Genomic DNA, 21405 nt, shown 5'->3' on the forward strand with positions numbered 1-21405 from the left:
CATTCTTAAAAAATTTAAATAACTTCAAAACGATTCAGAGACCGGTACTATCTTTTCACAACCTCCACTTACTTCATTCAAAAGCTTCAAAAACATAGGCAACTTTTTGGTCAGAAGTTCACTACAAACAAATGATCAGCCCGCAAGTTTCAAATGCACTCGCGCACGATGCAAAAGTTGTCCTTTCATTCATAAAGTTAGAAAATATCGGGACCCACACGATCAATTAAGATTACTGATCACTTCACGTGCACCTCCGCCAAAGTCATCTATTGCATAACTTGTACTTATTACAAAAAGATATTCATTGCTGAAAAAGGACGACAACAAAGGCCGGGTTGATCGATAGGGGTTAACGTTAGTCTAGGGATTTAAAGTTAACCTTGCCTTTAATTTCTCTTGTAAGGGGGCGTGTACAAGAGCTAGCGTTTTGTTGGATTTTATATCAATATGACTCGAAACTAATTGGGAAAAAAAAAATACAAAAGAATAATTCTTTTGCAGAGCTATAAGTCTAAATTAAAACTTTATACTAGCCCCAGGTTAGGTTAACCGTGTTTTGAGCAACCCTGCTCAGATGACCGATTCTGAGAACACCTTCACGACAGTAGAAAGGAATGACAGGGACGCATTAAAACGAGTCGCTAGACAATTTAATCTGACTTATCATTCTAAGCAGCATATCGCAGTCTGCAGATTTTCCTTACAATTATGTAGTTCGAAAAGCCGCAAAAGTCTGGAACAAAAGTTTATCTTTCAAATCGGCACTGTTAATCGCCACGGTATCAACGAACGCTTTTCATTCAACTAATTTTGTCTTTTTTTTTTCTCGTTACCATGTTCCCACTAAATAGCGTAACTCCATTTTTGCGTGTAGACACACGCACAACCTACAATTCCTCCATTCCTCTGACGAAGGGCTAACGCTCGAAACGTCAGCTTTGAAACTCTTTCGGTGGTCAATTTACATTATTAACTCAGTTGATAAAACGAAAATTACCTTGTTATAATCTTTGTAAGCAAAGAACCTTGCTTGAAACACAACAGATATTTGTTAGTGACTGAGAAAACCCTCTATACTCCTAGAATATCAAAATCTGAAAACTTTGAGAAGTTCCTTATGTTTTATCTTGTCACCCTCAAGAAACATTTTCTAAACTTTTATAGGTTGTTAAAAGAGAACAAAATTAAGAAGTTGCCTGGTGATTTATTTAATCTTTTAGTCAAGCTACACGAGCTGGAAGTGAAGAACCTTTGAATATTTATCGCTGTTAAAAGTCTTAACCAATAACCAGTTGATCCTTAACGATAATGCGCAACTATGATGTCAACACTCATCCACCATGAGTACAGAATCTGGTTATTCATTAAGTTTTATTTGAAAAGGCCTTTTAAATCATTTTAGAGAATCGGCAATACCGCATACCGCATATCAGCAATTAATTTTTTAGTCAAAATTCTGTAACGTATGTATGTGTTTTAAAATGTCAAATTAGGTCTCTTTCAAGTAATCAGTTAAAGGAATCGATGAATCCATCGGCGATTGCCCAGTTTCTAATCCGCAGCACTTACAACGTCCTTTGCTGTCTCTATCGTTTTGTTTAAGGTTAAGTCCGGCTTGAGACTAGTTTTGCAATACCATAAATACCAATTTCAAAATAAATCGAGTGTACCAGGAGTTTTCCAGGGCAACGCAAGTAAAAAATATCCAACTACAAGGAGAGAAGAAAAGACATCCATGGTTGGTTATCAACTATGAATTGTCTTTTTAGATTATTCATTGACATGTGGTTGGCTCAACCAGTCAAACAATGTCATTTGACGCTTATATTACATGAATAAAACCTTAAATTCACAACCACTGAAAGGAACAACAACAGCTACGTAAGACGTTCAACTCACAGACCTGTACATACTCGTAGATATCTAGACAAAAATCAGATAGAGGAACTACCGAAGGGAGTCTTCAACAACAACACCGAGTTGACCTACCTGTAAGTTTTCAATTGCTGAAATAATCAATGAATTCCATTTCTAAAGACTATATCGGTTTTGCTAACATTTACCCACCATATGGTGAGATTCGTTTTCATTAATTAGCGAAAATATATTTAAATTACAGCCGAGTGTCGTCAGTCTTAAAGGGAGTAAGAGAGGATAATATGGTGTACAAATTGACAGTTCCGAGCAGATAAGAGTAATAACTCCTATTTGAAGCATGTTTGGAGTTCCATTAACCAAAATTTTGCCACTATGAGCGTTGTTTTTCCTCACTCCATTTTCTCCTGGTTTTTCTTTCGAATTTTGCCTTTTAATTCAGCCGCACAGGGAAACTTGAACAGATTTATTACACTTCCTCATGCAACTGTTTTGCATACTTTCTAACTCTTCTAGATCCCTGGACAACAACAGAATCAAGGAGTTGCATCATACTCTATTGACTCAGTTAATAAAGCTTCAGCAGTTGTAAGTGAAGTGTGTGTTTCTTTACCAACCAAATAAGCGCATGCAATATTCTACACATTTTAAGGAGAGCGATAAAGATATTTTAAGGGTAGATTATACAACCCTTCAATATCTGGTGGCACAAGGACTGATTACGAGCCCGAGTAAAATATAGGGGCTAGTCGCATGATTTTTAATGCATGCCTTGATATTTAAAAGAGAGACATTTTAAAGTAACTTAGCACTGATTAAGTTAGTAATGTTGAAACTGAGCTTCAGAGGCGGATTGGTCGAAATCTGTTAAATAGTTGTTCATTAGTTAACAAATGGTAGACACCACACCCCAGCACAAGAAGCTAGAGTCGCTCTCGATCATCGCCTTGCGCGACTCTTAAGTTTCCCTTACGCTTAGCAACTTCCCGCGTGCATCCATAACTCCATTTTGTACGCTGTGGTGTTTACCATTTGTTTTATAACATAAAAAACAATTTCTTCCGAAACATTAACTTACTTGGAAACATTTGCTCACGTCAGCAGCGTACCCCCATGAGCAAATAGTAGACACTGAGTTGACCAATTAGAGCGCGCGCTTTACGTGATTTATGTTATAATTCAAATCCGGGGTTGCAAATTTCCCCATTTTTATTTGATATTGTTTGCTAAATTTTTATCATGACGACACTCCTTGAACTCCTCTTCTTATGCAGACGCCTTCACATCAACAATCTGGAAAAATTACCAAAGGGATTGTTTGATGGCTTGTGGAATCTAACAAAACTGTGAGTTAAGAAAACCAAGCTTTCCACGAGCAAAATTACAATTAGAATTAATTGTCTATGCCGTTTCCGTGAGACCTTAATTGATTATTTTTGAATTAGTGTGCAAAGTATCAACATGCCAAAATAGAGGTGTAAGAGATTATGAAACATTTTTGCGTTAGTTTGTTTACTGAACTGTAATCACACATGATATTTTACTAAATGAGCAGATCCAGTTAGGTGAAAGTTAATGCCAAGCGCAGATGTAAAAAAAAACTAATTTCAGCAGTACTGTATACCTTGATCTAAATAAGGAAGAAAAGCTCGTTCCCACTTAGCATTAACAGGAATAAGATTTCGGTGAGCATTGGGTATCTGAACTCAAATTTTTACAATTCCACTCAGACGGCTGCAGGACAACGCGATCCAAATGCTACCCAAGGACATTTTCAAGGATTTGGTTAACTTGGATGAACTGTAGGTTCTGTCATTTCAAGTAAATGCAATAGACAGTATTTAAATTTAACTTATTACGAGTTTCAAAAAATAAAATTCTTCCATTGAGTTATGTTCCATGACGTATTAGGATCTAACTTAGGATCCTATGCGGCTCGTTTATGTAGAGATCGAGGAGAGGTGTGGGTTGGCTACAACAAAATCCTCTACGATTTTAGATATTTTTTTATTGTTTTCCTTATTCTGTTATTATTTTTTTTATGGGCTTTATATCTGTGGATTGAAGATGTTTCTGAAACTTCTAACTCATTTTCTTTGTAACTTTCAGGGATCTCTCTAATAACAAAGTGGAGAAACTGCCAGAAGGAATCTTTAGCAAGCTAACGAAGCTCACAAAACTGTAAGGAACAAAACTTATATCTGTGGCTTTAATATCTTTCCTCTCACTCATTTTCCCTGCAACTTTCAGGGATCTTTCTAATAACAAAGTGGAGAAACTGCGAGACGGAATCTTTTGCAACCTAACGAAGCTCACAACACTGTAAGGAACAAAGCTTTCGGCAATATCCGTGGATACATATATAAATGTTGTATCGCGTAGCACTTTGAACACAAATGGTGGAACAGAGAATTAACTCGGAAGCGTAAATTGAGTGCCAAGTGAAACCCATGAAAAACCCACTGAGTGTTAGTCCTAGTAAAGGGTATTAGGGAACCACACGAGGTAAAGAAAAAACTCTTATGACCTCGGTGGAAATCGAACCCACTACCTCCGCGGCACAACATTTATATATGTACCCTAAATTTCTCTTCGCTGCGATTCACCATCTTAATCGACCCCGACTTTCTCGATCTTTCCGACCTTGTAGCTTAGTAGGCAGAGCAACGGTAGATCTAATCCGGAGGTCAGGGGTTCGATTCCCACCAAGGTCATAAGAATGTTTTCTTTACCTCGTGCGGTTCCCTGATACCCTTTACTAGGGCTAACGCCCAGCGGATTTTTCATGAGTTTCTCTTAGCACTTTAATTTACGCTTCAGAGGTAATTCTCTTTTCCACCATTAATATCCGTGGATAGTTTGTTTTCCGTTGAAACTACAATTACGGCTTTATTCTTTATCAGCATCTCGCTAAATTTTGTAATCTTACAGGATTTTATCCAGCAATCAAATCGAAGACTTACCACCAATGATATTTGCTAACCTAACCAAGCTTAGGACATTGTGAGTAGTCGTTGTGATGAGGTTTTTACTGATTAGGCGTTTGATTGAGGGATTGACCATTCGTAAATTGATTAATAACTGACACGATTATTTATTTAATTCGCAACTTTAGGAAAGAAAACTATTGTAAATATTTGAAAGTATTCATAAAATACTTGAAAAAATTACCAGGTGTTCAAAGACGAAAATATATTCATCAGCTAATAATTAATCTGAAATAGTTGGTGATGGCAATCGACAACAGTCGACGAGGTCGTCGTGCCAAATCGGTAATCGTCGATCAGTCATCAGCAGCTACGTGATTCTTCGTCAGTTTTCGACTTACTATCGACTGAAACGTCAAAGATACGTCGCTTCCTTTGGTTTGTTTCTTTGCGCCACGTTTGTGTATGCTTTGTGCTATGCTTGTACGCTCTACGTTCTATGTAAGTAGAACCAGGCATGTCTTTCAAAGAATATTTTTAAGATCTGTATGGAAAAGTTTCCAGAAGAATGAACAATGAATCAAAGTGTTTGTTTCGTGGTCATTGTGGAATGGCTTCATACACAACTCAGTGGCGTCAAGTCCAGTGTTTGGCGTTTCGTAGACGTTTTAAAGGTTTAAATAATTCCTGGAGGAAAACGAATATCCTTCAGGAGACAAATAAGCCCAGAAATTGGACAGAAAAGGTCCTTCGGGAGACAAATAATTCCAGCAATGGGATAAAGTACCTTATTTTGGAGACAAACAATCCCAGTAGGACAAAAAACCTCCTTCGGGAGACAATAATTCCAGCAGTGGGACAAGAAACCTCCTTCGGGACACAAACAGTCAGAGAAAGGGGAAAAAAAACGTCTTTCTGGAGACAAATAATCTTAGCAATAGGACAGCAAAGCTTCTTCGGGAGACAAATAATCCCGGTAATGCGACAAAAAAAACCTCCCTCGGGAGACAAATAATCCCAGCAATGGGACAATTGATATAAACATTTCATGTAAAAAACATCCCCGAGAGTTGTGCCTGGTTCTGAAGCTGATACATGTAGTAATAATGGATATGCAAATCGAGTTAGTATAGTAAATCAGTTCATGACACTTAAATGTATATAAAGAAGTAGATATTTTCAGCTACGTTCACGAGTAAAACACAAGGTTAGATATAGAGAGCCATCCAGGATATCACCAAGAAAAGTTATCAAGTCATTGCACTGCAGAATATTAAGAAGTAAACACAGGAATATGCTCAGAAAGTCAGTTCCTGTTTCATCTGTTTTACATAGCATAACTACAAGTTATAGATAATGGAGTATCAAACATATTAAGAGACAAGACAAGCAGCGAGTACATGCCGTGAATACCGACTATCAAGACAGTCAACTCGCCGTGTCTGCATACTTTCTAAAATATTGTGTTGTCGAACTGAACACAGAACTGTGCACATTTACCAAAGAATCTGCTCCTTTCATCAATACCTTTTTCTTAACCATAAGGCTCGTTTTTCAGAAAGATAAGCAGTTGGTACATTTCGACGGTTTGCTTCGCTTTATGTAATTACATGCCTGATTACACGTACTTGCTGGTTACGGAGTTATGTTATGCAGCTATCATACGTTACAGCGCGGTCACGTGCCGATGCAAGCGGCTTCTGGTGCCTGCCGCCTATTACAAAATATTCTTCCTTCTATAGAAAATTCTAGCTACAACCCTGTAACAACATCAAAATTGATAACTCAGAACTGAAGGAAAACAGCCGTACAGGCCTATGCATTGGTGTAGACCTGAAAAGAAAAAACAGCCTGTTGTGCGGTATGCAACAAATACCTCCAACAAAAGCTTCAGATGAAGAAATGATCAGTCAATTGTAGTAGTTGCAAGATAACAACACTGTTGTGCTTGTTAAAAACCAAATTGATGTGTCGCACCCTAGTTAACACTAATTAAGATGGCATGAGAAATAATACCTGCTTTAATAATGCCGCACAGACTTTCTTGACAAAATCAAGAATAGGACACCTATTGCAGATATTCCACCAAATAACCTAAAATAAGTTATTATTAAAGGCAGAAAATCAAAGAATGATTGTGGACAAAACAGCAAAAATTATTTCAAAGTTCTTGTGATACAAAGCTGTCTTGTGTTTTTATACAGTAAAATTGAGCATGTTGCAGTTCTATACATTCCCTTTATCAAAAACATTATTAAAACAAAGTTAAGTAATTGTTATTTTTGCATCTGATGACAGAGTTACCAGTGTAGAAGTAATTATTACCTAAACAATTTCCAGAGAATAATGGATCACAAACGAATGCAAGGCAAATGACGATATAAAGATGACAATATTTATTAGTCTCCGCCATTTCGATTCTCCCACAATTCCTTTCCAATCGTAAGCTGGTTTCCATGCTTCGCACGTTTATTTTCCTCCCACACGCTTAACCCCTTTTACCTTATCTCGAATTGAGTTGGTTCCAGGCAACTTAATGCGGCTTTAAGCGGCTTTAGACGACTAAAGGTCCCAGAGTCAGCCTATCTCGGATGGAATAAAACAAGGGAAATAGCACCTTCCTTCCTCACGATTCATTGATGCATTTTCGTGAATACCAAAACGCGCCATTTACCCATTGCTAAACTGGGGGAAGGGGTTAATTTTTAATTTGAAATTTCCAAGATTGTATTTCATTAATTTTATTTCTTTACATCACCTGACGGGATTGTCCATCTCCTGATCTTGTCATTTATATCCAGGATTGCATGCAAGTGTTTTTTAACAAATATTTTATATGTGATAGACTAATTTCTGAATTTCATATTGCTTCATATACAAGAGAATTATGTGTGTTATGGTGAACTTTTATACATGAGGACACTTTGTGATACATATCATCGAATAGCGCGGCCCCCTTCCGCATGCAATCCTGGACGTTACTCGATCTTGTGAGACTCAAATTTTAAAATTTACGATAGAAAGGCTGATCACCAGACTCTCCTTTAAAAAAAGGAACATTCCAAATTTCCCACAAGTAGAACAAGTAGACACATGTAGTCGTTGACTATCTATTTTTGAGATTACCTTTACTCTGATTTTAAGATAAACGCTTTTTTAGACTTATAGCTTGTAATTTTGAGAAAAGAGACAACACACTTCGACGGTTTTTTACAATTTCAGCTAAGGTAAACGCAAAGCACAAAGTTGAGTTTGTATAATGTTACATAGAAAACTAACTAGGAAACCAACAAAATAAAAGGTATCCATGTAAGTTTAACACTGTCACTCCCAAGATCTCATTAGTAATTCTCCTCTATGCGCACGAGCGTGTAATGTCAGGACGTGTCTTTTCACACTCCCTACTCCTGATAATTTCTCTTTAACTTCTAATGCCGGACTCGGCAAAATCCCTTAAAAAGAGCAACGAAGAGATGAAGGGGCAGCTCAAACAAGCTAAAAAAGAGTTGAAGAACCTGGAGTAGCGAGTTACGAAACAAGAATGTATGGCAAGAAATGCCAATAGTGAAAAAGGCGCTGCGGCCATCTTGAATAGAGAAGCTGAGGCGAGCCTTGAGTTCGTTAGTCAAGAGTTTGATGATGCTAAGCTCCAGCTGGAAAGAATTCGGGAATCCCTCGCCAACATCGAACAACAGCTTACCAATCTCGAGGAACGATTGCTAAACCTTGAATCTACATTCGATGACGTTCACAATCATAGCTATTCGTTCAACGTCAAAGAATTGGGTGTCCCAGAGCTGTCTGACTCGGAGAGTGCAGCCGATACCAGTTTATTATGTGTACGATTATTTAATGCAATGGGTAAGTCTGTTTCTAAACAAGACATCGACATTGCACACCGCGTCCCTCTTCGTGATGCATCGAGAGGAGGTCCGAGACCAATTATTTGTAAGTTTACACGACGGTTAGTAAGAAATGAGGTTATGATCTTGAGCAAGGAGGCCAACAAGATCAGCGCAGCTGTTATCGGTTTTGATGAAGATCGGATTATGTCAAACGCCAGGGTGGTTGAGCATCTAACTCCCAGATTACAGAAACTTTTTGTGGACGTAAAAGCTTTCAAAAATCAATATCAATTCGCGTTCTGCTGGGTAAAAAAATGGATCCATATTTCTCCACAAGACGGCTGACTCTCACCCTGTTAGAGTCAAGAGTCAAGAGTCAATATTAATGTTAGATAATATTAATGTTAATATTAATATTAATGTTAATATTAATGTTAGTCAATATTAATGTTAGAGTCAAGAGTCAATATTTTGTAAACTTGACGCGAAAAGAACAATCAGGCGGAACTCTTCTTCTTCTGAGATAAGTCATGCTTAATAACTCTGTTTTATCTACTTTAATATTTTTCGCTATGTCATTGTTAAATCAAGTTAAAGAGCATAAAAGCTTGCTCCGTGACTTTGGTCAAAGCATGACTCTCTACCATGGGCAATTTAATAATCTTATCCAGTTAAAAGATCTCCCAACTAAAAGTATTTGGAGCGCTTGCCTAGTTTTCATGACATTGACCTTTTTAGCTTGAACCTTGATGTTCGTGTGGGGTCTTTATTGATCTGCAAAAGGCAGTCGATACTGTCTAACATTATATTTTATTACGTAAGCTGGCTCATTACGGAATTCGTGGTATAATCAATGATTGGTTCTGTTCATACTTAAATGGAAGAACCCAAACCACTCAGGTCGGTGCCTATATTTCTAAAAAAAAAAAAACCTCCTGTGGAGTGCCACAGGGTTCGGATTTGGGTCCTTTATTGTTTCTGATTTATATCAATGATATTTACAAGGCTTCAAACAAACTAGGATTCTACCTATTCGCTGATGATACAAACCTGTTATATGCTGATAAGAATTTAAAATCACTTGAATCTGTTGTAAACGTGTAGCTACTTAAGGTCTGTGACTGGCTAAGCGCTAATAAACTCTCCTTAAATATAAAGAAAACTAATTTTGCTATCTTTCATCCATACCAAAAACGCTTAGTTTATGAAGTTAAAATTAATATATAAGACAACCAAAGTAATAAAGGCTGATAGTTTCGAAAGAAACTGTTTGGGGTTGCGTCGGTGGGAGTAACGAAATAATTTGGATATATTAACAAAGTTGAAATGGTAAATTGGCCACCTTTTTGCAATAAGTGCAAGTTATGCAATAGATTACATTGGCGGAGGTGCACGTGAAGTGATATACATCGGCGAAACAGGCAGAAGACTAGGTGACCGATTCCGAGAACACCTTCGAGACGTGGAAAGGAATGACAAGGACACATCGAAACCATTCGCTAGACATTTTAATTTACCTAATCATTCTAAGCAACATATGGCAATCTGCGGTCTTTCCTTGCACTCAGGTGACACGGAAAGCCGTAAAACTCTTGAACAAAAGCTCATCTTTCAGACCGGCAGTCTAAATCCCACAGGGATCAACGAACGCTTTTCATTCCACTAATTTATTCATGTTTTTCTCGTTGCCATGCTCCCACCAATAACGTAGCTCCATTTTCTGCCTTTAAAAGCACACACAACCCACAATTCCTCTATTCGCTCCGACGAAGGGCTAACGCTCGAAACGTCAGCTTTTGTAATCATTGCGGTGGCCAATTTACCATTTCAACTTTGTTGATATATCCAAACCAAAGTAATAGACTGATAAGTATAGAACGTAAATCATATGTTAAGTACTTAGGGGTACTAATGGACAGACCGCTTTCATAAATGGCTGCCAGATTAATATTCTTTTGTTTAAATTTAAATTAGCCTTTCTGGCCTCGTTCTCCAGTACAATATTCAAAAGAATACATTATCTCAAGCGAGGCCAGAAAGGCTAATTTAAATTTAAACAACAGAATATTAATCCGGCAGCCATTTATGAAAGTGGTCAATATAGGCATAATATCTAGATTAAGGCACTTCACTCCCTTCGTGACTTTGCTTAATATATATAGATCTCTTATTCTTCCATATATCTCCTATGTCCTTACTGCCTGGGGACAGGCAGCCAAAATGCACCTAAACAAGCTACTCCATCTTCAAAAACGGGTAGTCCGCTTGATGAATTTCTCTAAGTTTAATGTTCACACTGTTCGAATTTTTATCTCTACCAGTATTCTGCCTTTACCTTAAATTTACTTTAAAAATTGCTTTATCTTAATGCATGATGTCCATAACAAAGTCGTGCTATCTAACATTTCTGCTCTCCTTAGACCCATTAGAGATGCTCATCATTATAACACACGATCTTCTACCGCTGGTAACTTCTATATAAACTACTCTCGACTAAATCACTACAAGAATTCTTTTTCCTCTATGGGCTCAAAAATTTGGAACTGTATTCCTGATGTTTTGAGACAACTCCCAAAATATGGTTTCAAGAAAAAAATAACAGAATCTTTACCTCAAATCCTTCTAAACCAGGATTCGTATCCTGATATTGATACATTAATAAATGAAATGTCATGAAACTAGATTTCGTTAAAATAGAGTATTTTGAGCTTTTCCGTTTTTAATTATGTGCTCGTGGCTTCGAAATTAGTATACCTATATTTTTGTATTCACTTTTGTAATTGACATCTGTACCTTTGTAATTGTTATTTATTTTTTTCATTAGATTAACGTTATTTTTAATATGTAATTGACACGTTTTTCATACTACCTGCCTCGATTAGCTTCGCTATATTGCAGGTAGTCTTAATCTAGAAGTTAAATCGTGATTACAAATAAAAGATGTTGTTTCTGTCTGCCATACAACTCTTAAGATGTTTGTTGTGATAACTTGGTATTCGATGAACCAATAATCTCTAAAGTGACTTATTTCTTTATTCTCATCACTAATGTGTTTGATTTTGTATTGATAGAGGAAGAAAACATTACGTCTTGGTCACTCATGGCAGTTAAAGGGTTAAAAGGAAAGGTTTAAATGGAAAATGAAATTTCAAAACAAATGACCAGGGACCTGGTTGTTGATAAGAATTCGATTTTCCAATTCAAATGAAAATTGACCTTAAAAAGGTTTCTGTTTTGCAATTCAACAGAAAAATGGAAACGAATAAGCTAGAGAAGCTTCACCCCGTACAATTTTGGGGATTGGCGAAGCTGCATGACCTGTAAGTAGCACATGGATGTTGTTGTTTCATTTTGTCTTATCTCTGAAGATCTGGTTCGAAAATGTATTACTCTACTGGTCATGAAACTTAATCTGATCGTCGAATTTGTTACTAAACACTTTGTGTATGGAAAACACCTACCCCGATGAACTCTTCATTTTTATGGAAATTTAAATTCCCCTGATTTCACTTCATCATTTCTTTGTGAATTTCCAGTTTTTACCTGTGTCGTAGACATTCTAACTGATGTTGGGAAGCATTTTGGCTGATTTGGGCGGTAAAAGCATGACAATGCCCTTCTGAAAAAAGCTTTTAAAAAATTCTTGTAATTAGATTCATTATTTGAAAAAGAGAAACCAATCACATCGTGGTATTTTTTTTCATGCTTTATCGCGCTTATGAAAACGAATTAAAAAATGTCCCATTTTTCAATTCACATGGTTCTACTTTCACGTTATCCTTTATCGTTTTTCTAGTTACCTGTCTGGCAACAAGCTGGAAAATTTGCCACGAGGAATTTTTAAAGGCCTAAGAGAGCTTTCGATTATGTAAGTGTACTATTAAATACATGGGATATTTGCCTATATCGGAATGATATTTCACAATAATTCGCCGAAGGCGAAGTAAATATTCAGTAAATAAACCCCTACGGGCGGCTGGTATGTCGGCTCATAATGTCGGCTGGTATGTCGGCTGGTATGTCGGCTGATAATGTCGGCTGGTATGTCGGCTGGTATGTCGGTATGTCGGCTGGTATGTCGGCTGATAATGTCGGCTGGTATGTCGGCTGATAATGTCGGCTGGTATGTCGGTATGTCGGCTGGTATGTCGGTATGTCGGCTGGTATGTCGGCTGATAATGTCCTCGGATGACAGATTGTCTCTCCTTTATTAATTGTAAATTGCCACCGGCTGTCTGGAAAAGTCCCCCGCACAGTGTTGTAAGGCGCATTAGAGCATTGACATGGAAATTCGCTATAGAAATCGATATATATATATATTATTATTATTATTATTATTATTATTATTATTATTATTATTATTATTCTCTCAGCCAAGGACATTATCAGCCGACATATCAGCAAGCCAGAAGGGGTTTATTTATTTTATAACCTTTCCATTAATTTTCATATTGCAATTAAACTGCGCGTAAACACAGTAAAAAAGCCAGTGGTGATCTGATAGTGAATGCGCGTGATTGACGCAAGCAAGCAAGTACATTTGATTGGTTTAAATAACTTTATTTTCAGTGTGATTGGACCAAAACTTGACAAGCTGTCAGTTGAAATTAACTCTCATAACGCCCCTTAGATCAAAATCTCGAAAACTTGGCGCTTTTGGTTCACATTTTCCGACGTGCTGTTAAAAAACTTGACAAGAAAGAAATGTTTATCAGTCTCAGGAAAAAATCAAATCATTTCAATTGTCACTGTGAGGACTGAAAAAGAAATTACATCCGAGTTTGGTTTCCTTTCATGTAAATAGGAGAACGGAAAAGTTGAATCTCTTGTGTTGACTATGTTTCTTTTTCACGGAAAAAATCGGAGGACAAATATCGACGCGCACGGGAGTTATTGCGTGATAACTGTCCTGTGATTTTGCACCACATGACGTAAAGTAACCAATAACATCGCATCAAAATTAATGGGTGGGCTATAATGTTGAATAACCACCGAGACGAAGTTAAAGGGATTATCCAACAATACCCAATGAGCCTGAGGCGAGGTGATTGCAGCAGGGCGCGAGATGATTATAGCAGGGGCGCTAAATTTTAAAAGGGTTGCCTCCCGTTTTTTAAATGTTACAGAGGAACCCAGATAGAAGAAAATTCTATTCCGAATAGCATAAAAGATGCCACTAAGTTTGGTATAACACTTTTCGATAGAAACATGACGTTTTGCTGATTAAATTCTTGCGGAGACTAGCTGTTTATCTCGATGCCAGTAATCGAAACAATAGTAACAGAATGGTTTCAACAACATAACATAGCTGCGCTTTTTATTTTAAATTGTTGAGCATTCTTTTTGATAGAGAAATCTTTAACAACGAAATTAAAGAAGTTTCCATCGACACCTTCGAAGAAAATCAACGGCTGAAAATTATGTAAGTATTTTCTTGAGTCAAAATGATTTAAAAGTTATGAAAAGCACTGTTTAACTCTGAATAGTTCAAATAGTTAGAACATGTATTGCAAAACACACCTAAAATGCTTTGATTGCTACAATCTAATGATATCATGGCTATATTTCTGTTGACAAATTTTCCATTCCAGGTACATGCATTACAACAAGTTTAGAGAGCTTCCTCATGGATTTTTTGAAGTGCAGAAGGATATACTGCGAGTGTACGATTTTAATATCTTTATACGACGATCTAAAGTTTAAAGGATAAATTGTAAATAGAGGACGGTCTGAAAACACTTTAATTTAATTTTTGCAATAACTGCCCATCGAGAATGGAAGACGTGACATTCTACGAGAAGTTTCTGATATTGATGAAGGGACATTTGCGGTTCTCTACTACATATAGTAATTTGAAATACCTTATTTGACTGGACGATGTCTTATTTTACGATTGCAGGAGTTTCGACACAAATCTGATATGTTGTCACATGCATATGCAGGACGCTGACTGTGTTTTCATTTACAACGACGACTTTGCTAACTGCGAGAGCATGTTTAAGAATTCTGTCCCAAGGAAAAGTATCTGGGTGATTGGAATCTTTTCTCTGGCTGGTGCGGTGTTTGTCATAACCTGGCGAGTGATTTTCAAAGAGAAGAATGTGGTACAATCCATCATGTTGCTACATTTGGCGGTGTCCGATGGTTTGATGGGCATCTACCTGGTCACTGTTGGCACCAACGATCTGCTGTGGAGAGGAGAGTATTACTTGCATGACTTTCAGTGGAGGTCTGGCTTGTCTTGTCGAATTATTGGGGCGATCTCCCTGCTGTCAAGTGAGGTGTCAGTAATGATGATGACACTGATTTCTGCTGATCGCCTCAAAAATATTGTGTTCCCTTACCAGGGTGCTTCTCTAAAACCAAAGGCAACACATATCCTGTGTATCTCCATATGGGCAATTGGTTTCCTTATTGCCTTTTTGCCTATGTTTGGTATCGGGTATTTTGAAGACCCTTTCAGGTACCATAGTTACTATGGTAGAAGTGTGGTTTGTTTACCCTTGCACCTTACCTCTGATAAGCCAGCAGGCTGGGAATATTCTGTTGCTATCTTTGTCGCTTTGAATTTTGCTTTTTTCTTGTTCATCATGGTTGCTTATGTCACGATACTCCTCAAGTCTTACTTGTCGAGCCGGCGACTAGCCCGCCAGGGTACTGCAAGAGAGATCCAGGCCAGAAGAGTAAACTTTAGGAGGGAAACGGCTCTTGCAAGGCGGGTGTTTTTCATCATTCTTAGTGATTGTGTCTGCTGGATGCCGGTGATAGTGTTTGGCATGAGGACAATCATCGAGAAGTCTTTCAAAGCGCCAGGTGACCTCGCCGTCTGGATTGCTGTATTTGCTCTTCCGATCAACTCTGCCTTGAATCCCATCCTGTACACCTTGTCAACAGAACAGGTATGATAGACGCCTCTAAATCAACTACAATCAACAAAAGAGACTCCGTCGACTAGAGCTACAAAAAGTAGTTAGCATAATCATAGGAATAGTAATGGGTTGAAGCCGACCAGGAGAACTATGATAAATATGCCCACAGCTGCTTTGATGACCCGAAAATGACCCTGACACTTTCTAAAATCATTGAAAAGCAGAGAGTCACTTGTTTCATTTAATCATGTGAGACCAGTTTAAGGCAAGGAACAAAATTTAAATTTTTTTCGTTTATTGCCTATTCAGGTCCGAGGCATTCTGGGGAACAAATTGGAAAAATTCTGGAACTACTTGAAGAACGTTTTCTTTTGCTGTGGTCGAAATCAGGAAGGTGCGATGTTATGATCATATATTTGAAGAACTAAAACTACAGCTAACACTTAGTGATAAGATATAAACCAAGCAATTGGGTTAACAATTAAAAGATTTCTGCAAGTATAGTTTTTGATTGATTGATTGATTGATTTTTTTTCCACATGCATTCATTCATTCAATCATTTATTCCTTCATTTATGTATTCATTCATTTGGGAATTCACTTAATCATGCTTTTCCTTGTTGGTCTCTGCGTTCGTTCGTTACTACTTTCGTTCGTTCTATCAGATACTTCTTTCCGGGTTCGTTCACTAGCCTTTTCTCGTTGTTTTCCTTAAAAGGCGAAGGACAGGGAGAACAAGTGAACCAGCAGGGAATGGATGAAAATGATCAACACGGCGGCCAGGGAGGTAAAAACCTTTCTTCTGTCAGCTAACAATTCTTGGAAACTGTAAGCGAGGGTACAGCGGAATTCTGTGACTAAAACGTATTCGATTAATTTTTCAAGCAGAAGTCGAGGGTGCGGAAGCAATCGAACTGGCACATATGGGCGCGCATCTCCCACAACAGGGTAGGCTGACGTTTCCTAACCAAAGCCATCTTAACTAGAAGAACAGTGTCGTATTGAAGTTTCCTTTGCCCTGACGATGTTTATTGTGTTCTCTACCTGGGAAGGTTGGATAATTTTATTCCCCCTAGACGTAGGTCTTTATTGTCATTACAATCGTCCAACATTTTTTCGTTCATTTTGTTACTTTTAATTTTTACATCCCGTCATGTAACACAAAATTTGATCGATTTGAGAGCTTTGTAGACGGTTAGGTGTGTGATCCTAAGCTCACGGTCATTATCATCTCCTGGAAAGGGGAAGAAAGTGATCTAGCTTGTTTAAGAGAAGTTTTTGATTTTGAAATAACCGCAAATACTCAGATACAGTGTTTTCAAAACGTCAGGAAGAATAACGAACAATATTGTTAATTAGTCGACAACTATTTTAATTTATTACACGACTCGGGCAGTCAGAGGGCCAATAACTAAAATCAACCAATCAAAATGCTCTATTGCCGTTCAATATTCTCTCAGTATTGGACCGGGTACTGTCCCGAATGGTCTCGAATGATACCGCACTTGTGTCCCTTTGAACTTCAGTCGTATAATAAAGCTCTTATTAACCAAGCTTGCTCGGGACCATACTGGAAGAATATCGGCCCTTGGTCTTTTTTGTACGGACCTCGCTGCGCTCGGTCCGTACTGTCAAGACCTCGGGCCGATATTCTCCCAGTACGGCCCTCGCGCTTGGTTGATAAGATACATGTAAAGGTATAATTTACCTATTGGTTTCAAGGAGAACTCGACGAGGCCGAAAGAATCGAACCAGCACCTATCGGATCAGCTCAACCAAATGAAGGTAGGTCGTCTCACCTTATAATATGGTTTTATCAACTGGGTTGATAATGTTAATTGTCCACCGTAATGAGTTTGTAAAAGTCTAGTTGAAATAATCACAGATACTCAGATTCAGTGTTTTCAAAACGTTGTGAAGAGTAGCGTACAATATTGTCAATTAGTCGACAACTATTTTAATGCATGGTATAATTTACCTAATGGTTTCAAGGAGGACTCGACGAGGCCGAAAGAATCGAACCAGCACCTATAGCATCAGCTCAACCAAATGAAGGTAGGTCGTCTCACCTTATAATATGGTTTTATCAACTGGGTCGATAATGTTAATTGTCCACCGTAATGAGTTTGTAAAAGTCTAGTTGAAATAATCACAAATACTCAGATTCAGTGTTTTCAAAACGTTACGAAGAATAACGTAAATATTGTTAATTAGTCGACAACTATTTTAATGCATGGTATAATTTACCTAATGGTTTCAAGGAGGACTCGACGAGGCCGAAAGAATCGAACCAGGTGCTATCGGATCAGCTCAGCCAAATCAAGGTAATTCGTCTCATCTTCTAATATGGTTTTTTCAACTGGGTCGATAATATAAATTGGCCACCGTGAAGAGTTTATAAAAGTTTAGAAACTCTCTGCGGTGGGCAATTTACATTTATTTATCAACTGAGGTGGTGAAACCAAATCATCTTTTAATACCCTCACCGACGCAACACCACAGTTTCTTCAGAAATTTACCTTACTTTATTTGTTCGCTTACTAATACAGAATGTAAACATGAAATCTTCGGCGCTAATGAGTAAAGTTTGGGGTGGAGAAAGTTGAAATTCAACTTGTAAAATCAAAACCTCAACGCTCTTACAGGAGAGCCTTTGCTGCTCGTAGGTTGAATTGATATCTTGAAAAAAAGCAAGCGGATCAATTTTTCGATTCAAGTAACCTCAGAAAAAGGAAACTACTTCAGTAAATCACGATGGTCCACGTTAACTGACTCGGCTCAGAGATGAGAATAACTTTTGATTAGTGAAATCGACATATCCTCTCAACGCCATGATTGTTTCTCTCACTTTCCTCTTGGAACCGTTTATGATGGAGCACGTGATATGTATGTGACTTTGAACCCTGTGTTAAGTCTTCGCGGGGTTACCATTTTTTGCGGAACAAGCCAATGCAAACAAGAGGTCTATATCCCTTCTCGAGTGTGTCGAGAAACAAGATATGCAAGAGACATACACGCATGAGTACACACAAGTCGACTTTTTTCGGTTGAAAAGTCGTGAAGACCCATTTTAGAAGGAGCACAGCTTAAATACCCATAGTATATTTGCTTATTTTTTTCGTTTTCTTTTTACCAACGCAGAGCAAGGGGAGCAAGAGCTTGATTCTGTGTCCCTTACTCGAGGTAGGTTAACCTTACAAAGGGCTTACAAAGACCTTTATCACAAATTTAAAATTTCTATGGCCAGGAGTGGATATAGTCTATTATCAAACTTCGTATCAAATATCAGAATCATATGGAGAGTGGAGTTCTCAGAATAGTTATGTCTTTCTGTGAGAGGATATTGAAAAACAATTTTTTTATAAGCATAACATGATAGGGCAGAATACTGATTAATATTCAACATAATCCTGTTGCACGCCTTCGTTTAGGAGAATGATGTTAGAATGTTGTTTACTGAGCAGCAAGCAGTAAGGCATCAAGTACAACATCTCTTGAATTTTTTATTTTACCTACCGTGTCCATTTAATTGCAGGTAAACGGAGCAAAAGTTTCAGGTTTTCAACCGAAAAGAGGTGAGTGAGCAGAGAGAGACGCCCAGTTTTATCTTACGCTGATGACGCGCAGTTACTATTACATAGTTGATAGACATAGTGTCTGAGAACCTGACTGCTTAAAGGTTGACTGTTTTTCTTTTTTAAAGAGTGACTGTCATTGTAACTGACTGACTAATTGACCGAATGACAGACAAATCGCTGACCAGTCGCCTAAATGACCATTGACTTTTCAACTTGGAATTACTGACTGAGTACTTGTCTGACCAACCGACGGACTAATTGACTGTCTGACTGACCAAACGACAGAATAGGGCTGTTGTCGGAGAAAGACCCCCCAAAAAACTTCTTTCTTTTTAACAGAAGATGGGGACAATCAAGATCTTCAAAGCGTCGAAAGTCGTACTCGGCTTCCAAAGTTATCCATGAAGAGCAAGATTTCGAAAACGAGACAGCACTGTAGTTGGTGTAATTCGAGGAAATTGTTGCAAAAGAAATTTTGAACAATTTTCTAAAAAGAATTGGTCATTGGGATCAACGATGAGATACAGCTGTGGCACCATTTTAACTAAGCGTATTCATTGTAGAAGATTCTTGTACCTAAGAAGAAAATATTTGCGTTAATTTTGTGCCTCAGTTTAGGAGTTTAAAAAGAATCATTTAGTCAGTTCTATTAAACCCCTCAGTGTGCGTTGGTTATTTTAAGTCAAGTCAAATCTCATTCAGCCTTTGGCTATCTTAAAAACCTTCCCGAAAAAAAATTTTTTTCTTTGGTTCAGTGATGGTTTAATCAGTTATAGTTACACACTATCACTTATCTACGTTAAACAAATAATTGATCAGATCATTTCTTGAGGATTTTATTCCCCCATGATGCAAATCGCGCATGTCTTGGGACATCCGCCATTTCTATTGACATCATCTTTGGGAGATTTTCGGGCACTCTTTCAGGCACCCTTTCAGGCACCCTTTCAGGCACCCTTTTAGTCACCCTTTCAGGCACCCTTTTAGGTATTTCATATTCATGATTGCAATTTTCGTCATTGCCTCTTAGCATTATCAGTGCCTCATTGTGATTTACATCATCATAGTTTGTACAAACAAAAGAGGGGCGCGGTTGAAACTAATGGCATTAATTGGCTCGAAACGACAGGATGGTACATCGAGGACTACAAGGGTGTTTTTTTGCCATTTTTGATCACGTGTTTGCTCGTTCGCCCTGATGTACATAGATATATTAAGAACAAGAACAGGTATTTAAATATATTTGCTGCAGAGTTCAGAAAATGCACGCTTTCTGGCCTATGAATTATCTAACATTTGATCCTCGTTTAGACAAAAAATTAAACAGTGCGCTGGCATGAAATGTGGAAAATTTTAATTAATAAAGTTTTAACATATTGATGAAATGGCTCCTGGTTAAAGGATCATGTTAATATATAGCACCATTGAGTATATTTTACGGGGGGTGATTATTAAGAGGTAACGTCGTTAGTAATTAAATGATTATTATATTAATGTTGTAACTATATTCATGTTGTATTAAAATTCTGAGATATTTAGAGATAAAGCAAGTATCTCACCTCAACTCCTGCAACCAAAACAGCATGAAAATTTTGGAGCTTACATATTCATGAAAATGTGTGAAACTGCTTCTAGAATAAAAGAGAATAAGAGAAATGCCAGGATATTCTTTTCTGTATCGTTTTCCATGTGCTCACCTTTTATTGACATAATTAAGCGATATGACACACCTCTCCCTACTCCATAACGTAATAAATGAGGATCACGAGGAAAGTTCATAATTATTTGTTATGGCTCATAATAGTTACTGCTTCTAGTTCCACCAAGTGGTGGCGCGCCTGAGGTGTTTATCAACATCCAAACTCGGCTCAGTTCAAAAACGCTATGCAGAAATGACAAGCGTGAACGAGAATAAGAAGATAGCAAAGAAGCTAAGATGAAGGAGTAAGATAAGCGAGGCGTTTACGACAGATTTCTAAGCCTTGTTAAATTGTTGTGTCATATCTGTATCTGATCCGGGCCCCCCGCGGGGCATCGATTCTTTAACAACTGTTTCCACGAAAATAGCATTTTTTTTTGTGCGGTAGCATAGATGTTTGAATATTCATGTCAAATGTAGTTTTTGAATTAAGATGGATTTCGATTGCAATCAAATGTGGAGAAAAATCGACTGAAGTTTTCGTCTACTTAGTTTTAACCATTCGGTTCATGACGAGGGATTGTTCTCCTTTGCTAATACATCACGCTACTTATCAACCACACGAATGCGACGAGTCGTGTTGTTTTCCTCTTTACTACAACCTGTTCA

The 21405-nt window shown here is 37.7% G+C and overlaps 2 protein-coding genes across 3 annotated transcripts; both read left to right on the plus strand.

The window, feature by feature from the left end:
- The first annotated feature begins 1420 nt into the window (after positions 1–1420).
- LOC111319194 (uncharacterized) lies at positions 1421–14477 on the plus strand. Of its 2 annotated transcripts, XM_088726448.1 has the most exons (11): positions 1421–1994; positions 2395–2466; positions 3153–3224; positions 3609–3680; positions 3988–4059; positions 4129–4200; positions 4810–4881; positions 11899–11970; positions 12447–12518; positions 14001–14072; positions 14242–14477. In XM_088726448.1, the coding sequence occupies exons 4-11, from the start codon at positions 3634–3636 to the stop codon at positions 14351–14353; spliced, it is 591 nt and encodes a 196-aa protein (XP_088582574.1). In that variant the 5' UTR covers positions 1421–1994; positions 2395–2466; positions 3153–3224; positions 3609–3633; the 3' UTR covers positions 14354–14477. The 2 variants fall into 2 exon arrangements, with proteins under 2 accessions (XP_088582574.1, XP_088582577.1); XM_088726451.1 differs by lacking the exon at positions 4129–4200.
- Positions 14478–14571: 94 nt separating this feature from the next.
- Positions 14572–20482, plus strand: LOC148743457 (G protein-coupled receptor GRL101-like). Its single transcript, XM_088726445.1, has 9 exons — positions 14572–15549; positions 15829–15913; positions 16238–16306; positions 16405–16467; positions 17242–17304; positions 17781–17843; positions 18661–18702; positions 19055–19094; positions 19437–20482. Exons 1-9 carry the CDS (start codon positions 14581–14583, stop codon positions 19534–19536), a joined length of 1494 nt encoding a protein of 497 aa, XP_088582571.1. The 5' UTR covers positions 14572–14580; the 3' UTR covers positions 19537–20482.
- Positions 20483–21405: the final 923 nt, after the last annotated feature.

The sequence above is a fragment of the Stylophora pistillata genome, chromosome 1 (assembly GCF_964205215.1).
Source record: "Stylophora pistillata chromosome 1, jaStyPist1.2, whole genome shotgun sequence".
Lineage (NCBI taxonomy): Eukaryota > Metazoa > Cnidaria > Anthozoa > Scleractinia > Pocilloporidae > Stylophora > Stylophora pistillata.

What these genes read in the sequence shown, in the direction of transcription:
- LOC111319194 (XM_088726448.1), top strand. Translation starts at nt 3,634, where the DNA reads ATGCTACCCAAGGACATTTTCAAGGATTTGGTTAACTTGGATGAACT. An exon ending in TTGGTTAACTTGGATGAACT is followed by an intron (nt 3,681 to 3,987) that starts GTAGGTTCTGTC and finishes TGTAACTTTCAG; the next exon opens with GGATCTCTCTAATAACAAAG. An exon ending in CTAAGAGAGCTTTCGATTAT is followed by an intron (nt 12,519 to 14,000) that starts GTAAGTGTACTA and finishes TCTTTTTGATAG; the next exon opens with AGAAATCTTTAACAACGAAA.
- LOC148743457 (XM_088726445.1), top strand. Translation starts at nt 14,581, where the DNA reads ATGCATATGCAGGACGCTGACTGTGTTTTCATTTACAACGACGACTTT. An exon ending in ATCAGCTCAGCCAAATCAAG is followed by an intron (nt 17,844 to 18,660) that starts GTAATTCGTCTC and finishes TTACCAACGCAG; the next exon opens with AGCAAGGGGAGCAAGAGCTT. An exon ending in TTCTGTGTCCCTTACTCGAG is followed by an intron (nt 18,703 to 19,054) that starts GTAGGTTAACCT and finishes ATTTAATTGCAG; the next exon opens with GTAAACGGAGCAAAAGTTTC.